Source organism: Passer domesticus, chromosome 6 (genome assembly GCF_036417665.1).
Source record: "Passer domesticus isolate bPasDom1 chromosome 6, bPasDom1.hap1, whole genome shotgun sequence".
Classification (NCBI taxonomy): domain Eukaryota; kingdom Metazoa; phylum Chordata; class Aves; order Passeriformes; family Passeridae; genus Passer; species Passer domesticus.
The window spans coordinates 43,642,659-43,657,514 of NC_087479.1; the positions used below are offsets into that span (position 1 = coordinate 43,642,659).

A 14,856-nucleotide genomic window follows, 5' to 3' on the forward strand; every position below is an offset into this window, starting at 1 on the left:
AATTCTGCCTCAATCTCTTCATTGCAAAGATAACCAAAATGAGAAGACAGTGTGAACACCACTGAAAGCAACTGCCATCCCTGGCCAAGCCTTTGGAGCAGGAACAGCTGACATGACCTGTAGCAGGTTGGTATCCAGTCCCAGCACCCAAAAAGGCTGACAGCAGCTAGCCCACACCAGCTCTGTCAGTTTGCTGAAGCTAACTGCTTCAGTTGTCTCGGGGTTAGCCCAGGCAGTCCATCTCAGGCTTTGAAAACCAGATAAATGTCTATTCAGCTGAAGCACTCACACTACTTTATCCACTCCAAGAGCTGTTCCCCTTTCAGGGACACCTAGGAAAGAGAGTAGCGTTTGAAAGCTTGACTCCTTGCCTCAGAGGGAATGAGTAAAAGTTCATTCTGTACAGTGGAGTGACAAGCTGTGAAGTGGTGACCTCCATCACCCATCAGGTAAGTTCGAGGAGATGCATGCTCCCTGTCAAAGCTCAGGCAAACATTCAGGCCACAGAAGGCAAAACATTAACACACTTTACTGAAATATCAGTTTCTTTAGTATGTTACAGAAAAGTTTATGAACATATATAATGTACATAAAAGGCAGACTTTGTAAAATAAAAAGGTCTTCTATAAAAAAAATATTAAAAAGTCAAAGTAAAGTGCATGAAACAGTTTTTTTCCTCCACTTTAACTATTGTGTCAAAGTCTTAGCACATAGCAATATTTTTTAAAAATGGGAGATCTTCCTGTGCCACCCATTAGTCAGTTACTTTACTGGTGAGATGAAATTATGATGATTACAAACAAACCCTTAAGATTCATAACAGTTTAACCCAATAAATCCACAAAAAACTTAAGAATATGGGCTTCCTATACACTTCTCATCAACAAGATTTAACAATCAGTGGAAAGGTTCACTCTCGTTAAAGAAAACTGGTAGGAAACAAGTTTCATAAATAGGGCAGTTTCGCTAGTTAGGGGCTCCCCTATTGTGCAATCAGTTCTTGGTCTATGAACATCAACATTCATACTTAAATATGCAGTTACAAAAGGAATAATATATAAAAAAAAATTTCCGCCTGCCTTCGTTGGAAGGAAACAAGTTACTCGACCCCAATCCAGACAAAAGACGACTGCTTTCCTATGGGGTCTCTTATGAGGGCGAGTGCACGAAGAGAGATAAGGAAAGCACTGAGGATGCTGAACCCTCTCATGTTTCCAACTCTGGGGGCAGAGTCCTGGAGTGGAAGTGTGCTGTAATTACAGAGATTGCGTTCTGCATCTTCAGAGCTCTTGACAAAGCTAATTAATCGCTCCTCTCGACAGCCCCGGCAGGCAGGTAGCCCATTATTTCCCACGTCCCCGGCAGTCGTAGCGACCACGGGGCACCGAGGCGGCAAGCCGGGTCAGCCCCGCTGCCCGGGGGCAGAGGAAAGCCGGAGCGCTCAGAGCGCGGCGGCCTGGGCGCGGCAGTGCGCGATGTGGCGGTGCACGAAGTCCACGCGGGCCTGCAGGAGCTCGGCCTGCCGCTCGGAGAGGAAGCCGAGGCGCGCCCAGAGCGGCTCCCGCGCCCGGTAGCGGCGGCGCAGCTCGGCGGCAGCGCTGCGGCGGCGGTGCAGCTCGGCCACCCGGCGGGCCGTGCCCTCGCGGAACACGCACACGGAGCGCAGCAGCGGCTCGTTGTAGGGGTCCCACATGGCGAGGAGGCGGTAGCCGTGCACCAGCCCCGCCTCGTTGTCCATGAAGACGAGCCCGCCGTCGGGGGCGCGGAGCAGGTTGCTGGTGGCGCGGCGCATCACCCGCGGGTCCCACTGCAGGCTGAAGAGGTTGCTGACCAGGCGGTCGAAGTTGGCCGTCAGGTAGTCGAAGAGGATCAGATCGCTCCACTGCACCAGCTCCACCAGCTGCGACGGCGACAGCCCGACCAGCTCCCCGGCCGACAGCGGCTGCAGCCGCCGGCCGGCGCCCGCCTCGGCGCCCCAGGGCGCGGGAGCCACCACGGCGGTGAGATTGTCCACCCAGCGGGTCAGGCTGACCACGGCGCCCTCGGCCCAGTGCGAGCCGCGCAGCTCCTCGCGCACCGGCTCCCACTGCCGCCCGCGGGCTTCCACCAGGGCGAGGGCCATGGGCGGCAGCCGCTCCTGCATGCCCAGCACCCCGGCCAGGTGATACGAGAGCGCCTCGCCCTGGATCTGCTCCGGGTTGATGCCGTAGCGGACGCAGGCGCGGCTCCCGTCCGACAGCCGCGCCAGCCGGTTGGAGCTGCGCCCGCAGCCGCCCCGCTCCAGCGAGGCCACGCGGGCTGCGCGGGCGGCCGACAGCCACGCCGCCGCCTCCTCCGCCGCGAAGCCCGGCGGCACCTGCTCCTCCAGCTCGCGGCTCCAGAAGATGCCCCGCTCCACCGGAGAGGCGGCGTCGGCCGGCGGCTGCGAGTCGGTCACAGCGAGCCGCTCCTCACCGTCCCGCTCCTCCCGGTCCGTCGCCGCCGCCGGCACCGCCAGCAGCGTCCGAAAAGTTTTCTGCCCGCCGCCGGCGGACTCGCCCCGCACCGCCGGGGAGCGCCCCCAGCCCCATCGCCCCGGGGACTGCCCGGCGGGCGGGCGCGGCTCCGGCAGCGCCGCCGCCTCCCGCCGCAGCAGCACCGTCCAGAGCCCCGGCAGGGCGCCCAGCAGCAGCAGCCCCAGCACGGGCAGGGGGCCCAGCGCGGCCCGCCTCGCCCGCTTCATCCTCACGCCGCTTCACGCCGCTACCGCGGGACGCGGCGGCGGTGCAGCCCCGCCGCTCGGCCGCTCAGCGCGGCTCTGGCGCATGGCCGCGGGCCGGATCTGCCGCCCGGGGAGCGGCAGCGGGAGCAGATGAGCCCCGGCGCTGCCCCACGCCGTGTGCGCCCAGCTCCGCCGGCGGCCCGGAGACACGGGCACCGCACCACGTGGGGAGCCGGGGGGGCGCGCCCGGCCCGCCCCGTCTCCCGGCGTGGCCCCTCCGCTTAAAACGGCGATGGCCCGCGCGGCGGGGCTGGCGGCCCCACAGGCGGCGGAGAGCCCCGTCGAGGAGGCAGAAGGGTCGCGGATGGCGTGGGAGCCGAGCCGGCGGCCGCCCGCGGGAAGGGAGAGCGCTGCGGCGCGGGCGCTTGGCCCGCCGGTTCCTCCTCGCCGCTGCAGGCAGCACAAAGGAGCCTGCACACCGAGAGAGGAAAGCGGGGAGGGGGAAGGGGGAAGGCGGTGCGCACGCCAGCGGGGCCGCCCCCCGCGCCGGTGCGCGGGCGGCCGCGGAGCCCCGGGCGCGCCGCCTCCCGCCCACGGCCGCACGGCAGGGTCGCGCCGCGGTCAGCGGCAGGGATGGAGCGGCACCCCTCCGCTCCGTCACCCCGCACCCCCAGCCCGATCCTCGGGGCCGCGCGGGGGCCGGGAGCCGGCAGGTGGTTGCACAAAGGGATGGCTGCAAACACGAGCACCGCGCGGTGCACACCCGGACAGACACCTGTCCGCCCGGCAGCGGAACCGGACCCACCCCGCACAGCGCTGCGTGATGCCGGGGCTCCCTGCCGGGCACGGCCGCCGGTGACCGTGGGCGAGGCGCCGTGCTGAGACCCCACGGAGCATCACCTGTTCTTCCCGCTTCGGTGGGGGCCCGCCTGCACGCAGGGCAGCGCCCTTCGCGTCCTTTCACACCGGGATTTGCGCGGTGCTCATGTACCAGGTGTGTCACGGAGTCTGCGGACCAGCTTTTCCTGGCATTTTAACCCTCTCGGGTTAACCCCCTCACGGGATATCCTCCCTGAGGGAACGACAGCCAGTCTTTCTTTTCAAGTTGTGTCCCTGTGAGGTGTTTAGAAGAGTAGCTATTTTTCTATTCCTCATTTCCCTTTTTCTGCCTTCTCAAGGCAAAGATGCTTAGCTCTGCTCTTTCAGTATTTTACTGGGGACTTCTCTTGCAAGGAACACGTTTGTGAGCCGAACGAGATTAAACACCTCTCCCTTCTGCTATCATTGCTGTGGCTATCCTCCAAAGTAGTTATTGAGGTAGGATCAGTGCAGCGAAACCACTGTATGCAGAATCTTAACTACTGCAAAAGAAAAAAATTCCCTTTCTCGTCTCTTAAACTCTGCTCTCTTGGGGTATCACACCTCCGTTTTTCAGCCACACTCAAGTCTTCCAGGTTGGATGAAATACAGTTTATTTTCTTTTAATATAAGAATTAGGAAACTCTTTATTCTTCATAATTTTGTTAAAAACATTCAAACTCACCTAATACACCTTAACAACTCAGTTATACACACGCATAGAGCTAGCCCACCACAAACAACAACAAAAACCCCAAAAAACCAAAACCAAAACCAACCAACCAAACAAAAAAACTTTAAAAAGCCAAAACCACCACAAACAACGTAAAGAAAAGGGGGAAAAAGAGCAGAAGTTGAATTCGCTGTCTTTTTTCCCTATCTTCTGCCTCAAATTCCCGGGCCGAGCGCGGCGGGCGCCTCCCCGGCGCTCGGTGCGGCCGCGGCCGTGTCGCACCAGCACCTCCTGCCGCTCCCGGCTCCGCGCTGCAGCCGCCGGCGGCACGGGCCGGGATGATAGCGAGAGATACCGGCCTGGCGCCCCTCAAAGGCAATACAGGCTGTCAAACATTCCTCTTGCTACCCGAGAATTCGGGTCCCGTGCTGTTCCGACCCTGAAGCCTTGTTGCCAGATGACGCTTTGCATTTTCACCCTTTGAAGCCACGCGAGCTGCGCGGTGAGCACCAGGTATGCGATTTGGAGCTGGTGGTTGCTACACTTCACAGTGGTCGATGAGAACAGTACCGTTACTCTGAGCAGGAGGCTTTTGTCCAACAGTATTTTTACCAAAGAAATTACACAGAATTGCCTGTGTTCTCTGCCACTTTCTAGCTTGAAATAGGTTTAAGAAAACTCCTAGCTTGCTGGAAAATTATTGAAAGCAAAAAAACAATTTTATTCCATATGTAGCTTGGACATGTATTTTGCTTTATATGAATTTGTGTTTCTTTCAGGTGAGTTATGATTCTAGTGAGCATCCAGCTGCCAGTGTCTGCACTGGGATTTCTCCCCAGAGAAGAACCATTGCCATTGATAAGGATGCTAGATTTCCTGTTATTAAGGTTAACATAACCTCCAAGTTATGCATGACATTAATTTCAATTACAGCTTGCCTCTTGTAAGCTAGACAGTTAATCAACAGGCTATACTGTGACTACACCCTTAAATCAATAGCTGGGAAAACATCACTTCCCCCAAATACTCTGCCTCCTAACTGCACTCTTTGAAAGGAGTACAAGCCAGAGTTTAGCTGAGCCAGCCCTCTAGCTAATAATCCTGCCTACAAGCTGCAATATTTTTAAAACCAGACAATTGGTAGAGGGTTAAACATCAGCCAAGCTGTTCAATTTACAGCATGTTAAGCATTCCTGAAACTGTGATCACTGATATATTTGGGTCAATCAGATGTCTTGTTAGTGCTTTGCAGACATTGCAATGAGCAGCTCAGAGATAAAGGAGAAAGTCTCCAGGCTTCACAGCCCTGTACTGGGGAAGGGAGTGCTGGCTATTGTCCAGGCCCAGAATTCTAGCAATAGAAAAGATAACAAAATAATTTCTGGCTTCCCCATGTTGTTTCTTATATTAACTTGATTTTATCTGCCTGGCAAAGCTAGGCTCACAGAATACCTGACTGCTGGTGTTTCACACTGTTTTTAGTCTAGTGAAGGTTTTATTCTGCTCATTCCCCTCCTAGCATCCCAGTACCCACTTTCTCAGTGATGTGGAGTGTCTCTCATTGCAGACAGCAATTCCTCCCAATAAAGGCAGAAGAAACAGGAACTGGACAGAGGCTTGAAGATTTCTCCCCTGCAGTGAAAATTATTTTGAATTCAAGACAGAAGCCAAACTCTAATGGGCTTTGATAGGATTAGGATCATGGGAAAGCAGATGGGGACTCTGTTTTTCTGGACACTGTATCTATGCTGGAGTTGAGTGGTCCTGCTTCTGCTAACAGTCTCTGCTGGGCAAGGAAGGCTGGCAAACCAGGCAGAGAGCGAATCTCCATTGCACCAGAGCCCAAACCTATCATCACCTCCAAAGCACCCAGAGGTGTACCAGTGCTCTCCAGGGCAGGAGGGATCCTCCTCCATGGCTGGGCTGCAGCTGACAGAGGGGATGCATCTCTAGCCTGCTGAAGGGAGGACTGTTCCAGCCATGAGTAGGCACCCTCTGGCTCAGGCAAGTTCTGGCCTGTGCTAACATTGCATATCTTTGAGTGATACTCTCCCATAGCTCAAGGCTTCAGTACAGCGCCTCCGCCCCCACATTTCAGAGGCATTGCATGGAAGTTATTTCCCAGCACAGACCTTTTTAGACTACCAAAATTAGTCAGTCCCCTCCAGTAATTCCCAGGCTCATGAAATTTTCTCTCCCTTCACTGAGTACTGACAGACACTTTCTATTCAACACTGGTTTTACTGCATACCCAAAGCTACACCTAACACTCCTCAATGCCAAGTTTCCGAGTCTGGTGACTGCCACATCAACCACAGCAGGGCTGTGAGCTCCTTTCCTGGAGACTGCAGGGGCTGAGCCTGAGCTATTGCTTCATGGGGATCTCTCTCACTAGCACAACACATGAAGCCCTTCATTTACTTTACACTGGGGTTCAGGATCCCAGGATGGGATGGGAATAGAGTCCTTTTATTCTGCTCCAGCATATTTTTTCTACATTTCATTTTTATACCGCATGTTCCCACATTGAGTACTTCTCCAGCTCTACCTGCACTCTTTCTTCTTTATCAGTCAGGTTACCAAACACCTCTTTTTTCCATCCAGCATTTCCTCAACTGTCCATGAATAGCTTGTTCCCACTCCTGTTTAGCGTCTTTGGTTCCTGGCAGGGAGTTGGTGCCAGTGAACTCCCAAACTAGTGAGAACCATTTTTAAAGGGAGTTGTTGAGATTGCTGTTGGGAGAGGGGCACTGAGTATGTGGTACAATGTGCCTCCACCTGTGGGACTTGGGTCTGCTGTGACAGCTGCTTCAGACAGGCTGGAGCAAAGTGATGCCCCTGCTTCCTCAGTGCTGCACTTTCTTGTCTCTTAACATTTCCTCTCTTTGCATTTTGAGTCTCTGGGTTAGGGCAAATGTGGGTATCAGGAGCTTCCATCAGAGCAGTATCAATTCTCCCCACCCCAATAACCTACACTGGTGGATTTGCAGGGCTCCTTTCCTGCTGCAGGCTCAGATCCTCTTGCCAGTGTAGCCTGTGTGTTTCAATTCTTCCTGTTGCAAGGAAGTTACTTAGACTAGCTGGCTAGGGGTGAAGAGTTGTGCCTGCAAAGCTACCTACAACAGGTACCTGTTGGGGTTACCTTCAAATACTGCTAGTGGCCATACAGCTTGTTGTATGTTTCTCCTGGGGAAAGGTGGGGAGTTTGGAATAAGCCATACAGGTGACAAGTTAGTGTGCAAAAATCTGGTTAGTGTCACTGTAGGTTATTCTCACACTGGGAGTGTTTGGTACAAACCTATCAGCAGCATAGCCCATGTGTATGCCTGACTGACTCTGTCAAGGTGGATTTGGATTTCTCAGCCTAAAAAATGCATCCCTCATTATGAGATATTTCAACAACTGAAGGGCAGGATTTGCAGCTGGTTGTGACTGGGGGAGGGATGAAGAAGTTAAGGTGCTCTGCATTTCATATCAGGGAGGTGCACTGTAGAGATGTTACCCTGCAGGCGTGTTGGCAATTTCTGGAAGTATTTACAAACTTGTCTCAGCCTGGAATAGAGAAATCTGGAAGTTTTACTGTTGCTTTGACTCTGTAGCTGATTTCACAGAAAAGCTCTCAGACATATGGGACTATATAAGGATTTTTTTGTTTGTTTGTTTTGCTTTGTTTTATTTTGTTTTGTCTTTTTTGTGGACTTTTTTTCAATCTGATATACCATGCAGAATATCAAGCTAGGCAATTTCTGTACATAGAATAGAACCTATCTCCCCTGTGCTCTGGGACTCTCTGTTTTTAATATCAAAGCAATAAATGAGGAAGTGTTTGAGCTCTTGTGGCTGGATCTTGAAAGTGTTCATAAGATATGTCAGGTGCCTGATGATGCAAAGTCTTTTAGGGGATATTTTCTCATCCCCATTAAAAGTGAGCAGAAAAGATAGAAAGACATTTGTGTTATGCTCAGACTGACATTCTCAGGGTCTCTGACAAGCAGACTCCGCAGAGCTGTCATGAAGGAAATAAATTGAATTGATAGGTCAGCAGCATCCATTATACAAATACAACCCAGCTTCTCCAGACAGCTGATGATTAAGCTGGGAGGATTTTTCATATGAGCAACATCAGGCATGATGGCCTTGCTTTTCATGGCTTGGGGGGAAATCCTTGGCTGATCTGAACTAACAAAGCTGCACAGTGGTGAGCTGCTCACTGAAACTCTCAGCATGCACATTAGAACAGTTCTGGGAGGTCACCACTCACCTTCAAATACTGTCCATTCTGGAGGGAAACAGCAGCCATTTGTGTCTGTTAAAAAATATACCTTTTTTAAGATCGGGAGGTAAAGGGGTTCAAGATCTCGTGAAGGGAAACTGCTGAGCTGATTTAGGGAGAGAAAAGGTGATTACCCCATGAGAGGATAAATAACACATTAGGTAATAGCCTCTGCTTTCAAGTAGGGTGTCTTGAAAGCTAAGACACCATAGCCTACAATATTTATGCCAGTTATATCAATGACTTTTCTTCTCTCCTTCTTCTGGCTGCCAAAACATGTGAGTGAAGAATATTGTTCAATACAGCTCTGTTATTCAATACAGTAATTCTAGGAACCTGCCCTGTTGTAGCAGAACAGAACAGAGAGGACAACTCCAAATTTAGTGTCTTTCCAGAAAAGAGAAGGTCAAACCATCTTGATTATAGCCCACGGGCCTTCTTTCCCCTGACCCCTCCTGCAAAGCCATGAGGTTTTATGTGGAGAAGTATGTATGGTTTGGAAAGGTACTGCCTTTAGATAGAGAGTCTCTATCACCTTCTGGTAAGCTGTGCCAGGGGTTAAATACCATCACTATTAAAAATATCATCACTGTAATGTGTTCTCCAGGCACTTAGCTCTCTAATGGGCCCAGTTAAAAACTGAAGTGGACCAGATTTGACTAGAAAAATAAGGTCAGGCTAAAGGTAGAGTTACTATTGTCACAGAAAGGAAAAAAAAAAAAAAGGTCATAACATTCAGCTTCTACTGCAAAAATACACCCAGGACACTCCTTAAAATTTTCAACAAGTCCTATAAAACTGCAGCTTTTCCACTGCCAATGAAACTGTTCTAATTAGTCTTGAGGTAAAACCCCCAGCTGTGCCAGTGGAAAGCCAGATGTTCAGTTGTCTCTAAGCGAAGCAGAGAAAAGGACCAGCTTAAACAGCAAACTGAGTTTCCAGCCCCCCCTAATACCTTCTCTCTCATGTGTTGCCTGGAGAGGCAGCTGGGTTCTTTCCAAGGCCAGAGGACCCTCTTCAGCTGCCAAGAGTGCTGAAGGGGGAAGATACAGACAAAATAAACATGTGAATTCCCTGGACGTTTACTTTTCTTCCCCCATCCTCTCCCCTCCTTGAAGGTGTCCGCTGCCCGTCCATGCAGCTGTCAGGTGAGGCAGTAAGAAATTTGGAGGAGTGTCCCAGTCCCTCTCCTTTGGCCCACAGGTCCTGCCAGAGGAAGTCTCCTTACACTGCCCCTGCATGGGGCAGGATTTCTCTGCTGTCTACCTCTTACCCACACCAGGCATTCAAGGGAGCCCGGAGCTTGTCCGTGGGGGCATTCCTGGCCTGACACTCAGACAGTTCGTGCTGTGCAGCAGCAGGCAGGGTACACATCAATATGTGCAACATCCTGGAAGATACAGGATGCAACCTCCAGAGACATACGGGGAGCAACCCTACATCTGGGGACAGGTACAATTCCATCTCATGCGACGGTATAGTCTTTTGCAGCAGCCCACACCGAGGATCCCTCCTCTCTGAGGGCTCTTCCTTATCCACATTCTCTAGGGTTTTGTTTCATCCATTTTTAAATGACTCATGATGAGATTTCCTCTCCTCCTCACTCTATCCAGCAGATGTCTCTGCTGGAAGCACTGACTGTGGCTGCAATACCTGTTGTAGTAGCTGTTCTACATATTCCCGCTCTTGGGATCAAGTTATTGACTGACACTTTCAGACTTCAAGCAAGAGTAAGGTCTATCTCTTACTGCTCTTCCACGTGATGGGTTGATGAAGTCACAACACAATTCAGCGGGGATCAAAAGAGACTTCAGAGCCTTGAGACAGATAAGGGAATATGGAGCAGAGGTTATCTTCTCACCTATCTTTCCAGTTGCAAGCAGATGGGCCCAGTTTATGAAATACATGGCTCTGGGGCTGGTGTCACCACCAAAACGTTGGAGGTCTTGACAAGGGGATAGCCTACATGGCGCCCGGCATCAGGTGGGATTCATTGTTCTGAAAGCAGGAGTGTCTTCACTCAGGAGCTAGTGGGGCTCAGTGGAAGAGCTTTAAAACTAGACTGAAGAGGGAGAGGAATAATGCCAGGCTTGCCCGTGACAAGCTGTGGGATGAAAAACCAAGGTTAGAGAGATGGGGACCTAGTGAGGGCCCTCAGCTGGTGACTCTGAGACATCCTGGCTACACCTGAAACCTGAGCAGTGCAGTTGGCATGCCTGAGGGATGGGATGTATCCAGAGGGACTTGGACAATAATTGGGCCAATGGGAAACTCATGAGGCTCAACAAAGCCAAGTACAAAGTGCTACACTTTGGCTGGAGCAGGGCAGCCCCCAACATCAACACAGGCTGGGGGATGAACAGATTGAGAGCAGTCCTGCCAAGAAGGACTTGGGCATGCTGGTGGATGAGACCCTGGATGTAAGAAGACATTTTCAGCTCAGAAAGCCAATCATGTCCTGGGCTGCATCAAAAACAGCATGGCCAGCAGGTCAAGGGAGGTGATGCTGCCTCTCTACTCTTATGAGACCCCCACCTTGAGTGCTGTGTCTAGCTCTGGAGTCTTTGTCACAGAAAAGACATGGACTTGTTGGAGAGAGTCCTGAGGAGAGACATGAAGATCATTAAATTTCCCATTATGAAGATGGGCTGAGACAATTGGCATTGTTCAAGCTGGAGAAGAGAAGGAGCTGGGTAAGCTTGTTGTGGCCCTTCAGTAGCTGAAGGGGGCCTATGAGGGAGCTGGAGAGGACTTTTTGCAAGGCTGTCAGTACACATAGGGGAAGGGGTTTAAACTGAAAGTGGGTAGGTTTATGTTGGAAAAAAAGAAAGAAATACCGAGGATGATATTTCTGGCCCATTCCTGGAATCGTTCAAGGCTAGGTTGGATGTGGTCTAGCTGCATTAATGATGCTCCCTGTCTGAGCTCAGGAGCCCAGGTTCAGTTCTTAGCACACTTTCATTATTAGCCTAAATAAAAGCTCAAGTGAATTTAGGGGTTCGTGTCTCTGGAGCTTCAGTGATGCATACACCACTGCTCATTGTGCAGTGGAGACATTCCTTGTCAGGACTCTTACGTCTGACAGGGCATGAAGCAGACATCAAAACACACACACATACACACATCTAAGTAATGAAGGTGACCCAGTTTTGGAGGTCCAAGCTCGTGATTTTTCTGTTATTAGGGTTGGTGACATTGAGAATTTTCTCTGTTACACCCTCTACATCTTAGTGTGACCCATTTAAAATTCTAAGCCTGATTAACATTCAATAAATGTCTTATTGATTGCATATTTACTTATCTGGTATTTATGTAGCATTCTCTCAGGGAATAACCAAAAGGTCAGAAGCAAGCAATAGTTACTGCATGTGATTTAAAAGGAACTCTGAAAGGACCCTTCTAATTTTAAGGACTATACTCAGAAACTAAATCTGCCCTATATCTAAGTGCCATGGACATTTTTATATTCATGAACTTTATTAAAAATACCCTGATGCTTTTTTTTTAAAATCAAAATGTATTTTAACTAAATGAAATCCAGTTTACCTACAAAACCAGGAAAGCCTCTCAGTCGCTGCATAGCTTAACTAGCCCAAAGCAATTCTTGATTCTTGAGACTGCTAAGTCTGTGGCTGCTGCTAAACAGCACAGCAGGAAGAGTAAGGCTGCTGAGTGGCTGCAGCTCTGGGCTGTAAAACTGCAAGATAAGGAAAATTTATGGTTCTGCTGTGGCTAGGCTGTATGTCTTCCGTGTGCTCTGTAGGATAAGCCTCCTCCACCTCACTGGGCAAAGAGGTGCTGCTCGTCCTGCTCAGAGCCCTGAGGCAGGTTCAGGAGTCCTGGCAGCCAATTCATGGGCAGTGTAAGAAGCCCCATGTGGTGTGTACCATGTGCTGCACAAAGGAACAATGAAATGCAAAAGCAGGAGTCTCTCCCTTAACCTTTCTTCCATCCAATAGCTTGGCAAGACAGCGGATGTAGGTGCTTGTTTCTACAGTTGGCCCTGTGCATTTCCCCTCTGCAACAGTGGGTGGGACATTTAGCTAGCCAGTTTCTCCACTTGCAGAACGGGATGCTGTGAAGATAAGTTACTTGATAATATCTAATGAGGTCTTTGAGTTCTCTTTGAGAGCTAGAAATTGCTGGTGGACTCTCAAGGAAGTCAAGTAGAATTTTTTTGTTGTTGTTGCTATACATTGTCATTTCACATAACTTCTGGTTTATGTAGGTCTGTGTCCTTCCCACTGATCTCAAACTAAAGATTGGAAAAAGCCAGAAGTTTTGAAGGGTAAATGAATTTCACTATCTTCCAGACCAGCTACAGTTCTTTCAGTTTTCATCCATACCCAGTTTCCCATTTTATCCCATTTGAACTTCTCCAGTATGTGGGTGGAGAGGAAGAGCAGAACAGACATAACAGAGAAAAACCTTCTTTCCTCTGGGAAGCTGACCAACATTTTTGTTTTAATTTGGCCCGGTTTCCTTGTGAGTGACTTTCTGCCTAGCTGTTGAACTTTCTGTGAACAGTTTAGTGAGAGTCATAAAACAAATCCCTCAAAGAAGAGAAAAATAAACACAGTCATGAGTTACTGAAGTGAACTCTCTTCTCTTCCTCCTGCTCTTTGTTAGGCATCACAGAGCTGTTTTTCAACTTAGTCACAAGAAAACAGACCAGGGAGATAAGAGAACACAGCACAAACAAACAAATGCATCATACAGAAAGTGTATGTATAAAAATATACTATATTTATATAGTGTATATATATAAAAATATATATATTATATTTTTAAGCTTTGAGATAGATTTGAATAGACAGCTGAACTTTCTCAGATATGAAGTGGCAGTAGAGATGGGGCTTAATGTAATCTGTCCCACAAGAAGTGGCACATTGGTGGTAGGGAGGAGCTGAGCTGGTACTGGGTGTTTCTGGGCTGGACAAGCAACTGCATGGGCTGTTTCAGCTCCTCTGTTCAGATCACCAGGACCCACCCTGTATCCCACCCTGCCTTCTAGTCCTTACCTTAAAATTGTCTTTAAGTTTGGCATTGGCATGTTGAAACCACTGAGGCAGATACATGTCCCTTCACAAAGTCCATACCAGATGGTCTATTATTCTGGAGCAGAACCAAGTGTAAAGAAATACATTGCATTTCTCTAATTGCCTTTTTACAGTTTTCTCAAATTAAGCACCAACAAGGGGCAATTTGGCTTTTTAGGGGTTGCATCACCATGAACTTCCTCCACACTCTGTGCTGCTGTGTTATGCCAGTGTATGGCCAGGCAACCTGAACAATTATCTCAAATTACTTTTGGTTCTCTCTCTCTGCCTGCTAGAACAAAGGACAAGGACAAAGCCTGTATAAAGACCTTGGACATTCCTTCTGTATATCCTCTCGTCAGGAGCTGCAGCACTCAGGAGCCCACACAAGGACTTTGAGAACTTCCTGCCTCCTGCTGCCAAAACCAAAGAAAGCACAATATTTACTAAGTTAAATATGCAATGTGAGGATGATGCTCAGGCTCTGATTTAGACTACAGCTGTGACATGCTCAGATGAGCTCATGTTATGAATTCTGACTGGGAAACAAAATAATATTTAATGTGCGACACCCATCTTGCTTTATTGTCTTCAAACATCAAGGTTGAATCTGCTCATGGTCAAATGCTCTGAAATGTCAAAAGCTGTTTAGATGCTGACAGTGGTTCACTAAGAATCTCTAAGTAAACACAAGTTATTCCATGATTTGCTGTTTTTAGTAAGGCTTGATGGTCTGAATACCAACATAGCAGTAAACAGCTCAGCTCTCTCAAAACTTGTCTCTATGAGACTATTTCCCCATCTTGGATGAGGAAATCCTGCATCCAAGTAATTTGTGAAGATATTGAAGAGCACAGGGCCGAGGATGGAGCCCTGTGGAACCCCACTGGTGACAGGTGACCATCTGATGTCACCCCATTCACTGTAACCCTTTGTGCCCACCCTGTGAGCCAGCTGCTCACCCATCACATGATGTTTTTGTCCAGCTGTGGGCTGGACATTTGTGTTTGTGGCTATCACTGTGAGTGGGGAAGTCAAAACCACAGAATCAAAATCAGTCCTCACCATGAGAGCTCTACAATTTGGGATGTCAGATTTGAGATGAAATAGCAAAAGCCTTCTGTGCACATGTACTCAGTGTTCAGAAGCCAAGGGGAGTCAAGTGCCAGCTGAGACATTTCTTGGAGCTCCGAGGCTTTGACATTCTGTATTCTTGGATGCAGCTGACACAGGAGTGTAATTGGCAAAAAGATGACATCATCTGGATCTGGACCTTTAAAATAAAACAGCAGAAGATGAAATCAATCTTTGC

The 14,856-nt window shown here is 49.6% G+C and overlaps 1 protein-coding gene and 1 long non-coding RNA gene across 3 annotated transcripts in view; both read right to left on the reverse strand.

Annotated features, from left to right (window-relative positions):
* Nucleotides 1-513: 513 nt before the first annotated feature.
* On the reverse strand, nt 514-2,925 carry FJX1 (four-jointed box kinase 1). The gene has a single exon (XM_064425034.1). It carries the CDS (start codon nt 2,720-2,722, stop codon nt 1,442-1,444), a length of 1,281 nt encoding a protein of 426 aa, XP_064281104.1. The 5' UTR covers nt 2,723-2,925; the 3' UTR covers nt 514-1,441.
* Nucleotides 2,926-13,297: 10,372 nt separating this feature from the next.
* LOC135303336 (uncharacterized) overlaps nt 13,298-14,856 on the reverse strand; it is a 55,852-nt gene continuing 54,293 nt past the window's right edge. For both annotated transcript variants that reach the window (XR_010364802.1, XR_010364803.1), the window contains one exon: nt 13,298-14,817. This is a non-coding gene — a long non-coding RNA (uncharacterized LOC135303336). The remainder of the gene's footprint in view (nt 14,818-14,856) is intronic.

Bases quoted from the DNA above. Each gene is read 5' to 3' on its own strand.
- FJX1 (XM_064425034.1), bottom strand. From the start codon at position 2,722: ATGAAGCGGGCGAGGCGGGCCGCGCTGGGCCCCCTGCCCGTGCTGGGG.